The sequence below is a fragment of the Choloepus didactylus genome, chromosome 22, assembly GCF_015220235.1.
Source record: "Choloepus didactylus isolate mChoDid1 chromosome 22, mChoDid1.pri, whole genome shotgun sequence".
NCBI lineage: Eukaryota > Metazoa > Chordata > Mammalia > Pilosa > Megalonychidae > Choloepus > Choloepus didactylus.
Window position 1 is genome coordinate 33514321 of NC_051328.1, and position 18611 is coordinate 33532931.

The 18611-nt window shown below is 44.2% G+C and overlaps 1 protein-coding gene across 1 annotated transcript in view; it reads left to right on the top strand.

Annotated features, from left to right (window-relative positions):
• Nucleotides 1-18611, top strand: part of VAT1L (vesicle amine transport 1 like) — a 172623-nt gene that overhangs the window by 147066 nt on the left and 6946 nt on the right. Inside the window, exon 8 of the mRNA XM_037816254.1 lies at nt 17799-17882. Within this exon, the coding sequence (XP_037672182.1) occupies nt 17799-17882 (84 nt within the window). The remainder of the gene's footprint in view (nt 1-17798; nt 17883-18611) is intronic.

Here is an 18611-nt window from a genome sequence, read left to right on the forward strand (position 1 = left end):
GGCTGAATTGCCACACACACGCCTTGCCCAACCCCTGCCTAACTCTTCCCCTGCTATGGGAGCATCCCAGATCTACCACCCGCTCCTCAGTGACTCCAGAGGTCAGTCTACTTTTGCCACCTAGTGACCCCCAGTTTGGAACGTGAGTGTTTGACCCTGGCCTCCCCCTCCTCACTCAGACAGCTGAGGCAGTGGGCCTCAGAGCAGGGATGGCAAGTCTCTGGAAGACAACTGCCTCGCTCGTCCTCTTGACTTTTTTCCCTATATTGAGCCTGTTTTTTGTCTTGTTGTCATGGCAACACCATTTCAAGGCTAATAGGTATTCCTTGGAGCTTAGAGGAAAAAACTCAGCTGACAGGCAAGCAGGAAAGATGCAGGAAAGAAAAGGTTAGCCCTCTGTTTCCTCTCCATGCCTCGGCAAATAGGCAAAGATAATTAAAAATTAGACTTTAGTGTCACACAGACACTGACAGAGGGAACATAAGGAAGGTTCCTGGCTAGCAAGGCCATCTGTTTCCAGTTCTAATTAAAATGGATGACTATAAATCAAATTACCTCAGATCTCATCTCTCCTTGGTAAAGAATTTTTCAAAACATTGGTCATTTTAAAGAATCTTTCCAATTTTGGGGGAATTATTTGGCTTCCAAACAGCCTAAAATGAACTTAAAGATCAGGAGGGATTTAACAGCGCACCTCGATATCCCACTTTCAAATCTCCTCGGTGCTGCCTCACCTGCATTCCTTATTCCCACTTCTCAGTGTTCTCCCAGTTTGCCCTCACCCATGTCCCACCAGCCAATACCACTGTCAGTGATATGTTCCTGAGACACACCTCGGAACCAAGTGAAGAACGCTCCCAGCTCCTCATCACCCACAGAATGAAGTCCAACTGCCAGAGCTCAGCAAACAATTCCCATCACTCTCAGCTCCAGCCTGGCCTCTGGCCTTCCTCCTGGGCACTTGATGCCACCCTCCCTGACTCTCAGGTCCTGAATGAGCCATCTGAACCCTTTCGGTGGTCTGAGTTTGCCTCAGGGCATGCATTTCTCTTCCCGGAAAATGCCTTCCCACCCTTAGAAACCTAGCGCAATGTGGCTCTAAACTGAGTCATTTCCTCCCCTGGGCTCGCACACCTCTTCTTTCAGGTCTGGAATACAGTCCTTCCTGTGCTCTATTGTAATCAACTATTTCCATGGTCTCCTCCCCATGCTAGCCTCTGGCTTCGGAAGGCAGGGGCTGTGTGTGTTCATCTCTGTCTGCACACTGCCTGGCACATGGTAGGTTTTGGTGCATGGAAGTTATTACCCCCAAAAGGATGGGTTATTTGGTTAAGAGGGGCATTCTCCCATCTAGGGAGATGAGGAAAATACCATGAATTTCTCCAACACCAGACATCCAAGGAACTCAACCCTTCATTTGCAACATCATCATCAAACACATGCTGGGTTCCTAGCAAGATGTTATAATGGTTCAGCATTTGGGCTCTGGAATTATTGTTGTTACAGTTGTTGTTTTTGGAAGAAAGCTCAAAGTTCACATTTTACAAGCATTTAATTATGGAAAATTCCAAAAATACACAAAAATAGATATAATAGAACACTGCCACACATACCTCAACTAGGTACCTACCACCCAGTTTTTCCCATGAGTAACACTTGGCCAGTTTTTCCCTTGAGTATGTTAAGGCAAATCCTAGGTATAATATCACTTCATCTGTAAATATTTCATGAACTGACTAGATCGAAATCCCTGTTATTCTGCCTCTATTTGTGTGACCTTAGGCAAGTTGATTATCCTCTCTGTTTTCTACTTGTATAAAAAATGAGTATTATGGTACATCTCTCATAAGATTATTATGAGGAGAAAATGAAATATTCCATGAAAAACACTTAGGATGTGCCCAGATCATTTGCTAAGTGGTCATCATCACTACTGTCGTTTTTGTCATCATCATCATCATCATTAATGAATAATATACAGTGCAGTCCCCAAGCTTTTGGGATATGAGAGACATAAGAGTAAGCCTGTCAGTAATCATTATTCTGGCAGTAGAATGGGGGGTAGATTGTAGCCTGGAAAAACTGGATCCTCCGAGACCAAATATGAGGCTAGGAAAATAGTCCTGGAGAGAAATAATGAGAGCTTGAATTAGGCAGTGATGGAGGGCGGAGACAGTAGGCACAAGGAGATAAAAGCACAGACCTCCCAAATGATTGGCTGCAGCAGGGGACATGCCTTCTACAATTAAAAATCATGTTCCATTTCTGGTGGCCTGGAGAAAAGATGTGCATCCCTGCTAGCCATTGGTTCACACAAGATCCTACTGTTTCTTTCCTTGAAACGAAACAGGTCCACTGGCTGCACCTCCAGCATGCAACTCTGCTTCTGATTTTTCTGCTCCATCTCAGTAAGATCTGGTTCATTACACCATGGGTGTGGGTTGCCTGAGTAACCTGATGATTCTAACTTATGCACACACACCCCATATGACCCCACCACCACAAACCATCCCCTATACCATAAACTGATGAAACTCCTCTGCTGCATTTTCTGAGGGATCGTATAGAAACAGTGAGCGGGTGTAATTACAATAAAACAATATCCTGAAGGTTCCTTAATGCAGTAAGCAGAGGTCAAGTATTTGATGCTCATGCAGAATCAAAGCTGAGATCTGACTCCTTCTCAATTGCCATGGAATAATGGAAGGGGTTGTGGCTGTGGCTCTCTGCTGCTTTCCAACATGGAATAATTTAAGCCCATGCCTGAGTCGAGTGTTGAACTGGGTCCTCTCCAGATATTAAAAAGCAGAAAATCAGCTCTCTAGCCTTTTAGGAGCCATCTTAATCAGCCAAGCAGAGGGCAAGGACCTTGTCTTTCTCGTTCTTCAAGTCAAGCATGGTGAATCATGGTGGGCAGGCAATATTTGTTAAATGAAGCACTAAACTCAAGGCAAAACTTCAGAGCCCCAGAACCACCCAGAGTGGAGTGCTTCCACAGAGTCTCATCAAATAGGTCTAAAGCTGAGGCCAACACATCATGCTGTTTAAAAGCAATGCCACATAATTTTGATTCAGGCAAACTTCAGTCTGTGCTTTGAGAAAAATGAATCTAACCAGTGAATGTTTTGAGGACACAGACCATATCCTGTTCTGTTATTGAGCACCTGCCACGTACTGGACACTCTTTCTAGTCCCGTGATATAGCAGAGCCAGACTGCCTGAGAGCAAGTCCCTGTCTTAGGTGTTATGTGGGTACTGAGTTGAGGCAGGTGCCTACCCTTGAGGGTCCATAGACAAATAGGAGGGCTAGAGATGGGGATTATGTTCTTATAACACAGTGGTTCTCAAATGGAGGAGATTTTGTCCCCCACGGAACATCTGGCAATGTCTGTAGACATTTTTGGTTGTCACATTTAAGGAAAGCTACTGGTATCTAGTGGGTAGGGTCCCAGATGCTGCTAAGCATCCAACAATATACAGGACAGCCCCCATTACAAAGAATTATCTAGTCCAAAATGTCCTTAGTGCTGAAGTTGAGAAACCCTCCAAGAGAGAATGGAGTAGGAGTCAATGGCACCAGTGCTTATAAAAGGACAGAGGAGAGAACGCAGTACTGGTCTGACAGTGCAGTGCCCTCAGTATCCCATAGCCTTCCCTCATCTCTCCCACTCCTTCAGTCTTCTCTGTTTCCATCTGACTGCCTCATACCTGGCAACAGTGCATTGGGCCCTAGAGTTATACAGGGCTAGGTTTGAAACTGGCTTCTCCATATTCCACCATTTAACCTTGGGCAAGCCACTTAACCTCACAAAACCTCAGATTCTTCTCAGCTCTCCTCTAAGAGCAAGAGGGACTCAAGAAGAAAAGGGAGAATATTTTTATATACCCTCAACTGACAGCCTGACAAAATCCTGCTTACCTCACAGGGTCGATGTAATGAAATGAGATCATGTATATCGAGTGCTTGGCCGAGTGACAATAAACTCATCATATGTCAGCTGCTGTGATGATGAAACCATCCTCCACTACCCCATGGATTCATCACCTCTGCCTTGTCCCTTTAAATTTACTGGGATTTTAGATTCAGCTATTTCCTTGAGAGTCTTATCTTATAATAAAACCTATGGGCAGGTGGTGACTCTCGTATCACTTTGGATCTAGGTCCAGAAGCTCTAGCCCCTTCCCATCCTTCCTCTTTCTAGACCCTTCCTCCAATAGCAATACCCCTAGAGTCAAAGTGGTAGAGAACCAGCTTTCTACTGGAGCACTTTGATTGTAAATACCTCTTACAAAAATAGGATTACTCTTCTTTTCATCCCATACTTTGTACTATTCCACAGTTTCCAGACAACTTATCCCAGTCGTGGACTGTGCCTTCACTGGCCACATAACACTTCTCTAGATGATGTCGTCAATGTATCTCAATTCCCTTTGCAATAAAAATGCCCCAACTCCTTGTAAACAAGACCTTTCTCAGCAAGCCTAAGGAAGGGTCATCTCTGTCTTCTAAATTACTCTTTCCAAAATGTCAGTTGGTATAGTTGTCATGTTTTTGAAAAGATGGCACTCCACTTGAGAACTTTTCAAAGTTTCAAAGGATCTTTGGACTCCTCATAGTTCTAATCCTTTTCCATAAATTCTCACATTTGACAATTCCAGGTGAAAAACTTCAGGCATCATGGAATGGTATAGTTTTCAATCTGTAAATAAATACAACCAGTTTTATCTGGAAGCGAGATGTTACATCATAATAAGGAACAGGAGTCCTCCAAACAGAAATGCCGAGTATCTCTCCCTGGTTTAAGGATTTTGCTAAAAGATTCAAAGAAGGAACCAGTTAGAAGTATATTTTATAAGTTCTACCACTGTCATGTGGAATTTCAGAGTCCTTCTTTATTCCCAACACATGCAGCAGCTCAGTCATTATTTAACTCATCTTCAGCAGACTTGAGGATCTTAATCAATTCACAAGGATTTTCAAATTATTATGAATCAAGGACTCATTCTCTGAGTGAAGTAATGTTTCCTTAGGTTAGTTATATGTCCTTCCATTTGCCTGAGTGACAAACTTCTCAACTTTCAAGTCTCAGACTAAAATTTACTTGCTCTCAGTAATGTCCCCAGGTGTTCACTCTTCTTCCAACCCAAACAAATTGCTTCTTCTGTGCTCCATCACACTTCAGACAGCTCTCTTACAAACTGTACAACAGATGTTTTCCTGCAGATCTTTCTGAGATACTGAGTATCTCCAGGACATCAATCATCTTATGAATCTTTGTTATCTACCTTCCCTTCCAAGTAGTAGGCCCCACTCACATGCTGACACAAACATCCGTTGAGGGTCTACTTCAGTTCCATTCAACCATCCAAATCCAACAGTGTAGAACACTGTTAAATGATACAAAACAAACACTGAAAGCAATTCACTAGATTTTTTTTCTTTTGCCTTAGTTCAAAATACAGTCGAAAAGAGTGTATTTTCGGCTTGATTATGGATTAGACAAATTTCTGCAGAACACTTTAGTTTGTGGTTCAGTGTTTCATTCATTTGAACCTTTTATGACCATGATGCATATGTAATCAAGAGATTTAGTGTCATCCAAGGTGTCATACAAGTGCCCAGCTCGAAGGTCTAGTTACTTCATTCAGGTTACACTGTCTTGCTTCTTGCTTTCCTTTCTTCCTGACTCTCAGAATGTTCCTTACCTCTTCTAAACCAGTGGTCCCTATATTAGTTTCCTAGAGCTGCTGTAACAATCACCACAAACTAAGTGGCACAAATTTATTATTTTATTCTTCTGGAGGTCAGAAGTCCAAAATAAATCTTACAGAGCTAAAATCAAGATGTCAACAGAACTGTGTTCGCTCTGGCAGCTGCAGGGGGACATCCATTTTCTTGCTTCTTCCATTGTCTAGAGGATGACTGCATTCTTCGGCTTGTCACCCTTTCCTCTATATTCAAAGCCAGCAGCATAGTATCTTCAAATCTTTCTCTGAATCTGACTCTGACCAGACTCTCCTGTATCCTTCTTTCACTATATAAGAACCCCTGTGATTACATTGGACCCACCTGGATAATCTAGGATGATCTCCCTATCTCAAGATTCTTAACTTAATTCTAGGGATTAGGATGTGGACTTCCTGGGTGGTGGGGGTGGGGGGAATGTCATTATACTGTCTACCACAACTCCTAGAAGAAAATCCTCTTGGAGTATTGCCATTGGCTGTCCTGTGGCCAAACAGATACTTCTCTTATACTAGCTACCTTACTATTTCCCTTCTCTAGAAACAGCCATCTTTACAGGGCCAGGACTAGGATGAGACAAGAGAGGTGGCTAGGGTGCAGAGTATAAAGAGACACTCTCAGGATCATGCAAGAGCTGAACTGAGAATGAGTGCTTCCCTAAATTTTACACCTGGGCTGCCTCTCCTGCCTCAGCCTGGTCCATGCTGTGCATTCTTACAAAGACACCATATGATGACTGGTCCAAAAGGGAGTTGAATGTTTGATTCTCTTCCCTGCCTTCCCATCAGGTCAATTCATGGTCCCTGACATTGTACTTTTCCAGTCACTCTTCCATCTGGATCAAAATCTTAGAGCTCTCACTTTAGGCTCCTAAAGATACTTGGTAGAACACAGAAACTCCAAATTCCAAGCCTGCTTATAAATGAGTGTTTTTTTTTTTTAACACACACTGAATTTTAAACAATCATCAGTTTCTCCCAATGATGGACATTGTTAATATGAGTAATATTCCACAGATGACTTTGGTCGATCAGCTTCTTAATTATAGCATTACTCATTTCTTCTTTTTTTTAAAGATTTTAATTTATTATCTAATAGGCACAGTGATCCGTGGAATAATCCATCTTTATTTTTTTTCCTATTTTAGATGGCTATGCTTATTACTCTTCATAGCACAAGCAAAGTGCTTTGGTTATTAACTAGTGTCATTTGTACCCTAATGACTTGGTGCCTTTCATACCATTTAAAAGGAAATTGAGTATTATGAAGTGTTAAATGAGACCCCAAACAAAGATTAAGCATCGTTAGCTCTTACTACCTGAGTGCGAAGGAACTGACCATTCAGATGGAAGATGACTGGAAATGTAAGGATATTCTAGATTTGTATGATCTAGTGGAGTCATCTGCATCCTTGGAAACTCTTTGGAATATAGTACCAAAGGCCCTGACCTACCTTCCCAGCATCTTGCCCCATGTACCCTTGTGTTCTGTTGTCTCCCTACCCATTGGCCTTTTTTCAGTCTCTCCTCCCACTTCCCACACCCTCTGCTTGGAATGGGCCTCTCCCCTCTTGTCCTGGTTAAATCTTACTCATCCTTTAAATCCCAGCTCAATTGTCACTTCCTCAGGCAAACCCTTTCTGATATTCCAGATAAGTCAAATCTCCTATCCACATTCTCATAACATCATCACAGCAATTATCAAGTGACACTTTTATGTTTAACTGAGTCAATTTTTTATTAAGTCTTTGTCTTCCAGAAGACTGAAAGCTCCATAAGGGCAGGGGATCTTGTTGGTGTTTACCATTGTCTCCATAGGGCTTAACATTTATACATGTTCAATACATTCATTGAATTAAAAAAAAAAAAGTTGTGGCCAGGCGTATCGGTGAGCATCCTGTCAGGAAACAAGCAGCACGCTTAGCTGGGGTTTTGAAGAAATTTTTTTAATGAAGAGAGTATTTAATGAGGTGCTTCATGGTTAAGGGAATCAACAGAGATGTTGAGGCACCCAGAAACCAGGAAAAGTGGGAAAGAACTACCAGCTATGGACCTGAAGGACAAAGGGGAGGAAAAAGCATTCCCAGAGCCCAGGGAAAGCTGGGGCCCAGCAGGAGCCACAGTTGTGAAGGGACATAGCTACTGCCAGAGATCTTGGTCAAGGCAGGAATGGAGGAGGAAAACCTGTGACTCTCCCTCCTCCTACCCTCCAAGCTCCTGCCAGGCTCCCTTATTGGCCAAATTCAACTGGAAGCCACAGGGTAAGGGATCTCAGTAGTCACAGTCCACAGCAACAGAGAAAACCAAAGAATGGCCGTTGGGAGCAACCCCACAAGAATAACCAGCAAACCAAGGTTGCAACCCCATGCGTCCTCCTCAGCTCTGAAAGAAGCTTCCAGAAATCCTGCTTCACCTAGATCCAGTGCACACAGGAATAATGATATGAGTTATAATTCATAACTACTGCTCCTCTGCTTACATGAAGTGAGCCAATTCAATTTTCCCCATAGGTCATGCTCCAAGACTTGAATGCCAATGGACTGCATTGAAAGCAGGATCCAGTGGCACAAGATCAGTTCTAATGGGTTGATGTCCACTGGGGCTAACTAAACAAATCAGGAACTCTGCATCAATGAGGCTAGCTACATAGATTGACATAGTTTTTAAATAAATCATTCTAAGAGTCTCAATTAGATGCTACAACCTCTATGCTGTGGCCTGTCTTTAGTCTGGAAGGAAATAGCTGGAGCAGTTCCCAAAGAAGATGAGCTTGGGAAATAAGAGCCTTTGTTGGCTAACAGAGAAGTCTGTTAACAGAGAAGCAGATGGAGTAGGAAGCAGGAGTTCCGGGATGTCCACGAAAGGGGATTCTCCTTGGTCCACTGTAATCTAGGTTCTGCCCGTGCCTTGCCCTGCTCCTGGCTCCCAGGTTCCTGGGCCTGTTCCAGTCTCCAGTCTACATTTTGGGGATGGAGATGGGAGAAGAAACCAGTGTTCTCTAAGGTTACCCTCCTTTCATTGTGGACGTAATTACTAGGGGCTCACACACACCCATGGCCCACATGATACCACATTTATTCACTGGATTTAGGATGATCCCAGATTGGTCACTTCAACCCTATCCTGTCTCCTAAGCCTCAGGCACAGGTGTTTCTTGCCATTTCCCCCTGGATCTCCAGCCAGGATCTCAAACTTGAACTCAGTCTCTTCCCCTTGGTGAGGAAACAAGGTATGGGGGTGGGGAAAGCACTGAGCTTAGACCCACATCTTCTGACCCTACTCCTAGTTCCTGTACTTAACACCTCTGTAACCTTAGACAAAACACTTAACACCTCGGAGCCTAAGGTTTCTTGTTCCAAAATGAGGCCCAAAGAAGATGATGGAAATGTTACCCGGAAATAGATTATGGTTATTTTCATCATTTTATCATTGTATTGTTACAGATATCTCCCTAGGTGCCCCATTCTGACTTCCCTGTTCACTTAATAGCATCATAGTCCTCCCTGTCACCTGTGAGTCATCTTCAATTTCTTCTGCCCTCAGCCTCCGCATTCAGTCATCAGGTCCTGCCAGTCACACCGTATAATCACTGTGTCCCATGGCCAGGCCCACCCTAGGGTCCTGGGCAAGAGTACAAATAGAGGCTCCCAGGACATGGTCAGACCCTTTTTCTTCTTGCCCCCAGGATCTTTTAGCAGAGAATTCTGGAAGCCCAGAAAGTCAGAACATAGTCTGGGGCTTTGGGGCTGGGGTGGGGGTTATTCAGATTTAGGTGGTCTGGACTTTGGCCCCACAGAATTCTTGGCCCCTAGGTAGGGGTGCAGCCAGAGGAGGGCAGGGGTAGGGCCCTCGAATGGCGCCCAGGTCTCATAGGAGACTTTGGAGTCAGAGCCAAGTTTGGTTCCACCTCTTGTTAGATGGCCTTGGGCAGTATTCATCAATTCTGTGAGCCTTGGCTCCCTGCCCTGGAGGGTGGGGAAAACTCCCTCACCGAGTCAGTTGTGAGAATTAAATGGGATATTGTGGATGGGGGTGGAAAACGTGGACATCTTTCAGAAATCCAGTAGAGGGCGCTGTGCTCTCAGGTTTCTCTCAAAGAAGCTCCCAGTGGAGAACAAAAAGGTGTCTGGTCCCCAGGAGACAGAAAGGGAGCACTTAGTGACCATTTATTCCATGCCAGTAACTGTGCCAAATGCTTAACAGGCAGTTAAGCATTTGGCGATCCTATGATGGGGGTACAAACCTTGCCTCCACTTTGAAAGAGAGTGACATAAAGATTGGATAAACTGCCCAGGGTTAGAGAATGGAGGAGTCTGGATTTGAACTGAAGCTACCCAGTTCAACAGATGAAGGGCCCCAAGTTTGCCAGGTGCCCCATAGCTTCACGGGTGCAGCCTGGCGCTCTCGGCAGGAATCATGGGCAGTTGGTAAATTGGGGGGGGATGGAGGAGTCAAGGGAAGTCCTGTTTGCTTCTGGGTGATTTTTTCCCAGCACAGTGATAGTTTGAAGCAATCAGGGGCAGCCTCTCTCACAATTAAGGAGAAAGTCTTAGCAATACATGAAGACTTTTAAGAGCAAACCTGAAAGTCTATGCAAGGGCTTTCCTTAGTGCAAATAGTGGCTGATTTATTGGCTTCAAGAACTGCCATGATTTTCAATAAAGTTAAGCTACAGCCAAGTTATAAATTCCATGGAATAAGATGAAAAGACATTTTCCCCTCTATTAAAACAATGGATTGGTGAGGAAGCCTTCACCTGCTTCAGATTTATTTTATTTCGATGAAACAGACTCTCTGAAATGAATGTCCTCCTTCCTCGAAGGAGGAAGCCTGGGCCTCAGGGTTTCAGGCTGCAGAGATCGGGCTGACTGTGATGCTTTGTGCAGTGCCATGGAGATTTAACTGTGCTGTACTTTGATTAGGATTGTTAATGTTTTCCTCAGTGTTCTCTGGCTACAGAGTTCCATAGATTTTGAGCAATCTGCTCCAATTCTGTTGTTCCATAAACCCGTGACTTTTAGGGCACAATTTTGCAGAGCTTGAGGTTTCCCAGGAATGCGTATGTGAAGTTTTAGCAAAATGTCTCTACTGCAGCCATATAATAAATGATAATGGTATGAGGCAATGAAGTCAGTCCTTTCCATGCATGGACCCTTTGGGGAATAGAGCTGGGGGAGAACAGGAGGGAAGCAGTTGTAGGAAAATCTTCCAACCCCATCATTCTAGAAGTCTCCTTCTGTAAAAGGAAGGATTGAAGAAGATGGTTCTGAGGCCCAGAAAGGTGAAGTGACTCCCTCAGAGTCCAGCAACAGAGCTGGTGTCCGGTCCAGTGAGCTCTTTCTCCTGACTCTGATGTCCCTGGAAGGCCTCCCAGGGCAGGATTGCCCAGTACTTTGCAGCACCATGTCACACAGTCAGGATACGGACCCAGGGCCTGGCTGAGCAGGGAACTAATGATATCCCTGGAAGCCGGTGGAGGCAGGAGAGGGGAAGAGCATGGGAGAAGACACACACACACACACACATGTGCACACACACATGTGCACACACACAAGCTGCCTTAGATTAGCAGAAGAAAGTGGCAGCTGGGAAATTTAGGTAGAGAACTTCAACCCAAAGCAAGAGATTTTTCTTGGACCTTCCTGGACCTCCTCATGAATGTGGCTCAGTGGGAAGAAGCTTCAAGATCATGTGTAGTTTGGGAAGTAGCTAAGGTACCAGAGGGAGGCAGGGTGATGAATCAAGAGGAGTGACAGCCCAGGAGACAGGAGACCTAGCTTCTTAGCCAATTCTGCAACAACTTTGGAACATCAGGCTTTCTGCAAAAGGAGGAGGTTGGAGAAGATAAACATTTAGCCTTTTGCAACTCAGTCATGCTATCCTGCCCTCTTTCTTTTCTTCTAAATGGTGCCAATGTGGAGGTGGGGGGGAGGACTGTGGGACTTGGGCAGGCAGGCAAGACGGAGAGTCTAGTGGTTACATGCACAGCAGGCCCTTGGGCATGCCACTGGATTCACCTGCTGGTTCTGCCACTTTCTAGCTGGAAAAACTGGACAAGCACTCAACACTTTTTGAGCCTCAGTCTCCCCATCTGAAAAATGGGGTCAATTAATTTTGCCTACTTCATGGTGTGCCTGCTATAGAGTAAGTACTGTAATCAATATTAGCTACTCTGATTAACTACAACGGTTGTTTTTTTTGTGTGAGCAAATCACAGTCTAACCTATTACATCGTTCAGACTGTGCAAAGTGCCTTCTGAGAAAGGCGCTGACTTCCCTGTCACACCACACTTCCGGATTTGGCCCTACCCCACTCCTCTGTTACCTGCAGGACACAGACCCCAGAAGAAGTATTGGCATGCAGCTTGAAGCCATCTGTGCACTCATCCTGGAGTTCACTTGCTAGTCTCCCTGTTGTCCCCTGTGTTTTATCTGATGTGTTTTTGAATGTACCTGGCCCCTTCTCACTGTTGGCAGGTCATTCCTTCTTCCCAGAACATCCTATGCTCCTGCTTATGGATTCATCCTTCAACTTTGCCCCCTTCAAGGCTCAACTCAGTGGTGGCCTTTCCTGGGAAGGCTTCTGACTCAGTTTCCTTCGGATCTCACAACAAAGTATCACAAACTGGGAGGCTGGAAACGACAGAGAGTTAATGTCGCACAGTTATGGAGGCCAGAAGCCTGGAATCAAGGGGTCAGCAGGGCCCTGCTCCCTCTGAAGCCATAGGGCGGGATCCTTCCTTGCCCCTTCCTGCTTCCTTTCGTGGTGTTCCTTGGCTCGCAGCTGTAGCACCTCAGTGTCTGCCTCTGTTGTCCCGTGGCACTCCCCTCTGTCTGTCCATGTCTGAATTTGCTTTACTTATAAGGACAACAGTCAAATTGGATTAGGGCCCACCTACTCCAGTTTGGCTTCATCTTAACTGATCCAGTCTTCAAAGACCCTGTTTCCAAATCAGGTCACCTTCACAGGCCTGGGGTTAGGACTTCAGCATGTCATTTGGGGGGAACCCAATTCAACCCTAAGACCTTCCCTGTCCCACAGGCCAGGATGGGCTCCCTCTCTGTCTTCATAGCACAATGTTTAAACTGTGAAATTATTTTGTTATGATTAGCCTATTTAATAGGCTAAATTGTGATTCCCTCAGAACAGAATAAGCATATCTGTTTTGCCCATCACTTTATACCCAGCTCCTGGCACAGGGCTTTGGCACTGTTGACTGATGGACGGAATGAATGAAGAGTACAGGTATCATCATGTAACACAGAAGGAAGCTGAGGCACAGAGATTAAGCGACTTGCTGGATGACTGTACCCAAGCTGGGACTCAGCTCCCCTGACTTCAAGCCCAATGATATTCCCACTGCCTCCTGCCACTATGCTCTTGGGATGATATTGAGGTAGCCTTCCAGGGACAAGAAATATCAGAAAATGCCCCGATAGCTTTCTGCTCAGGATCTTGGCCTCTTGAGGTGTTCAAATGACACAACTCAGTTTCCTCCCACTGGCTAGATGGGAAGCTGGCTCCTGGGGAGATGGCCTGAGTACATCCAGAATACCCAGCCCTGGAAAATCCAGCTGCCGAGACCAGATCTGGCCAGCCAGGCAGCTGGCGGTGGCATCTCAGACTGGGTGTGGGAGACCCTGGCCTTGATTGTGAACAGACTCCACTGGGCCTCCCAGAGAGCACTAAGCAGGCCACCAAGAGACAGCTGCCCAAGCCAGGGGCTCTGGAATGTGGGAAAGAAGGAATGGAAACCTCTGGGTATGTCCCAGCCATGTGGCACCCCACTCTTTCCACATAGCCACTTATTCGTTTGTTTGCTCATTCATTCATTCATGACAATGTTAGTCATGTGCCAGACACTACTTTGCACTGGGGCTTTTAGGTAGAGGTCATTGTCCAGCCCATCTCGAGCTGCCCTCTCCAATGTGGTCATGCACAGCTCCCGAGACCTTGAAGGGTAGCTAATCTGAATTGAGGGGTGCTGTAAGTGTACAATATAAACCAGATTTCAAAGACTTAGTACAAAAAAGGAAGGTAAAGTATCTCATAAATACATTATCATTCTATATCTATTGAAATGATAATATTTTTATATACTTGGTTAAATAAAATGTATTGTGAAAATTTTACAAGTTTGTTTTCACATCTTTTATTATAGCCATTAGAACAATTTTTATTACCTTGGTGGTTCGCATTTTATTTCTATTGGACAGCACTGGTCTGGAGACTTGCAGTCTTTTAGGAGAGGCTGATAAGTAAGTTACAAGCCTGGGGTAAGGGTTATGTTACTGGTCAGCCAAGGTGTCAAGGAGCCCACTTGGCCTAGACCAGGGTGGGGGTGGGGTAAAAGTGGGGCGTATAGAGCAGCTTCTTAGAGGAGTTCACATCTAAGTTGACAGTTGCAAGACAAGTCCAAGGCAGCTGCAGGAATCAGGGCCCTCCAGGAACGGATACCGTCTCTAGAGAGGCACAGAACTGGGGAGCACAGTGAGAGTACACACCACTGCTCCAGTGGATGCTGGTAGAGTTATGTGAGACTCATGCAAAGCTTTACATTTTTTTCTGGTAGCCATGTTCAAAAAAGTTAAAAAAAGGGGGGGGGGTTTAGTGTTTTAACCCAATATATTGTGTTATCTCAACATTGAATCGATATCAAAAATTATTAATGAGATATTTTACCTTCTTTTTATTGTGTTAAGTCTTTGAATCTGGCATGTATTTCACACTTATAGCAATTCTCAGTCTGGACCAGACACAGTTTAAGGGCTCAATTGCCATCTGTGGCCAGTGGCTACTGTGCTGAACACTGCAGCTCCAAACCTTTCTCCTGAAGACAAAGGGAAAGGTTTAAGCAGAAGACTCACCCCCTGGGGTACTTCAGTTTACAAACTGGTAACTTGGGAACAAAGTCTCTTTCTGCAGCCTTGACCCTGTCATGGTGTGGTTTGGGGGCAGTTTGGAGGTTGAGAGAGCACAGCCCTGTCCTCGCTGTTGTCCCAAGTCCTGGAAAGAGGAAGGAAGCTGCTCCCATGTGGTTCCCACCACCTTCAGGTGATGATCAGGAACAGATTCTTTTGATTTTTCATCTGTGAAAATGACATATCAATACCTACCTCAAAGGCTTGGCATGCAGATTAAATGAAGTCACATGCACAAAATGCCTTGCGCAGTGCCTTATAAAGAGTTGATCAGAAAACAGCAGTTTCTTTCCTTCTAAGTTGTCATCAGAAGGGTAGCCTAAGAGGATGAAAGAAATTCAAACAGCATGACTTGGAATCAGACGGTTTAAATGGTCTCCTAGAAACACTCCTAACCCTTTCTTCAGTGTTTTAAATCCAATCCTCCAAGAAGGAACTTCAAGGAATCAGCTCATTTTAGAGGGTAATGTCTAAGGAAGTATGCAGATTAGAGCCAGCCCTGCAGGGGCCTTTTTTCTAGCATCACGATCAGCTTTAACTTGTGAGAAAGCATTGCAGTTTGTCTGGGCTCTGTCTAATAGGAGAAGCAGCTCAAAAATTTTCAACTCTCCAAGGAGTTTCCAGGTGCTTGATGACTTGCCAAGATAATAAACAACTGAATTCTGGGAAGCCAGGGCTGCTATTACTGAGAGATTATCTACCACCTTTCTCTGCCTTTGAAAAACAAACGAAGCAGCAGTCTGGGCAGCCCTGGGAGAGAGTATCGGTTCTGAAATCTGACAGACCTGCATTTGAAGTACAATTCTGTTGCTAACAGCCAGGTAACACTTGGATAAATTGAACCTTAGGGCACTTTTCTGTAAAATGAGTATAATTTTTAACTTTCGAGGTAGTTGTGAGGATTTGTAAGAATTTGTATGTATTAGATCTCTATTGCTGCATAACAAATTACCCCAAAACCTAGTGGCTTAAAACTCCATTGATTATCTTGTGGTTCCTGCAGGTCAGGGTCCAGGCCCAGCATAGCCGGGTCCTTTGGTCCTGTTCTCTCACAAGGTGCAGTCACAGTGTCGGCTGAGGCTGTGGTCTCAGCCGAGGGCCCACCTGCAGACGGGTCCCTTCCCAAATCCTCTTGGCAGTTGTGGCCCCAGTTCCTCGTCATGAGGGCCTCTCCCCGGGTGGGGGGCTCAGCACACGTCCACTTTGTTCCTCAGATTGAGAAAGCGAGAAGCCTCAGAGAGGAAGAGAGAGACTGCAAGCCAGTGTCATGATCTCCTGTAACCTCACCTCCAAAGTGATATCCCATCTGCATTGCCATAGTCTTTTCATTAAAAGCAAGTCTCTAGGCCCATGCCACACTCAAGGGATGGGGGTTACACTGGGGCATGTGAACCAGGAGGCAGGCATCACCAGGAGCCAATTTAGAAGCTGTCACAGTATATAAAGATTCTCAGTAAGCAGTAGCTGTGTCATGACCGAAAGTGAAACAGCACTTTGAAAAGCAATGTTCACCGGAGAAATAGAAGGAATCTATAATTGTAGATTGTGTATTAGGGCCCAGAAATTCAACAACCATGTGACACTATCAGTCTATAAAACAGGATGATTCTAACCAATGTCAGGTTATTCAAAGACTGCTAATTTTAAAGATGCATTTAACTTATAATAAATACTGATTTGATAGCATGTTACCAATAATATTTGTAAAGGAAAGTTAAAAAGCACCCATTTCCCCTACCTAATGTACTTAACCATATCCCTTTCTAGTTATTTTAGGATATCCATTTTTATAAAGCTGTAAATAAAAATAGAAATGTGTATCTGAGTTTTTTCACTTAACAGTATTACAAAAGCATTTAAGCCTGCTAGATATTCTTTATAATTAGCGCTTCAAAAGCTACTCAACATTTCCATTTAGTAGATAAATGTGAGAGCCATTGTTTACTTAACCATTCCATTATTCTGTGACATACAAGTTGCTTCATTTTTGTGTCACTAAAAACATTGCTGTGATTGAGTATCTTTTGTTGTTGGTAAGTTTTTTTCCCCATAATTTGTCCTTAAGATAAAGTCCCAGAAAAGCAATTAGAATACAAACATTTTAATGGCTCTGTCAAGTTTTTATCCAAATGAGAGAAGGCTTTGGTTTTTAAATAAGCAAACCCCTGCTCCATCAGCCCCAGATTGAATTCCTCAAAGGCAGACATGCTGTCTCTTTTTTTATTTTTTCTTAAACCATGGCATCCGGCCTATAAGTGACATTGAATGAATATTTGTGGACTGAATGAATCAGCAAAAATATTTAAAATTCTGAGGCTTCAGGAAAAATACTTAGGCTAGATCTAATACCATTCTTTTATTATTATTATTATTATTATTATTATTATTATTATTATTGAGAAATATTTCATGTGCATTTAGATTTCACTAAGCTTGTGGATCACTAAAGACATTTCACCAAGCACTGGGTTCTGTGTAGCCATACCCTTCTCTCATGTAATCCTCAGAGCACTCCCTACAATCCATTCTCCAGATAGCAATAGGATGAAATGCTCAAAGCATAATCAAATTATGTCACATCCTAGCTTTTTCAGAGGTTCCTAGGAGACATCTACTGACCTGACAAGCCCCATCATTCTTTGCTGGAGAAAACTGAGATAAAATTTCTACCTAAAAACCAGGACTGTGGGACATGTTCCAGAATGTAGTTCAGCCCTGTGCCAAAATATAGATTGAGTAATATACTATTTGAGTAAGCAGAGCACAAAATGACCTTCAAAAAAACCATATACTGGTCAAATTTTTTTCTGGCTGATGTTCCCAGCTCCCTGCAGCACATTAACTCTTGGAATTCCAGAATTTTTTTTTTTTTTTTTTTAATTTTCATCTACCTTATTTCAGTATCTCTTTGCAATCTTGCAATAACTCTCATTTTTTACACCTGGAGACCAAGTTGTTTGCACAAGATCAGTAAGTGGCACAACCAGAATTTATTTGCACCCCAACATCAGCACCATTGCCGTTTGACTAAGTTTGAGCCACATCGCCCCCTGGTGGGCAGCTGGTGGTTTGGCTTTTTCTGGCCCCTTTCTCTGGGCTGCATCTCACCAGTGATTATCTCTGTCTCTCAGGTGAAGGAGGCCATGCAGCGGATCCATGACCGAGGGAACATCGGCAAGTTGATTCTGGATGTAGAAAAGACCCCTACTCCACTGGTGAGTGGAAAGCAGCGGAATCTGTTCAGCTCAAAACGAGATTGATCGAGGGGCTCTCAGGTGCAGGCACGGGTGGGGACGAGGGAAATTCACGCACCAGCACCAGCCAAATGCTAACACAGAGGGAGGGACTCATCTCAAACTGAGCCAGGTGCTCACAAGGGAAGGAAAATGCTTCAGTGAAGACATTTGAAGAACCGTCTCAGGGCACAGACAGGAAAGGACAGAAACAAGAAACAATAGGCCTCTGTCTGTTACAAGTGCTGTCTCTTGACTTCCTCTATTGAGAGGATTTCCTGATAAATTCTAATAAATTCACAGTCACATACCAAGCAGAATGATGCCAACTGCCTCTGAGATGCTCCCTGATGAGGCCACTGATTTTATTTTCTTTTATCAGGATTTAAAAAAACAAACAAACAAAGAACAGAAAAACCTTATGTCAAAAGGCTACCAGGAGGAGTAAAGCAGGTCACATGCACATGTGCCCTTGGGGGTGTATGTGAGGTGCAGTGGTACACGCACAGATGGTCACCAGGCTGCTTGGACTCAGAGCCCACCTCTTGGCCCCTGTTATCACCTGGGCAGGTTACTCTGCCACTCCAAATTGGGTCCCCACCTGTAAGTCAATGAGCATTTATAAAGCATCACCTGATACACACTAAACACCATGTAAGGGCTTAACAAAGAAAATCCATAGGAAACATTTTTGGTTTCATTGTTTGCTTG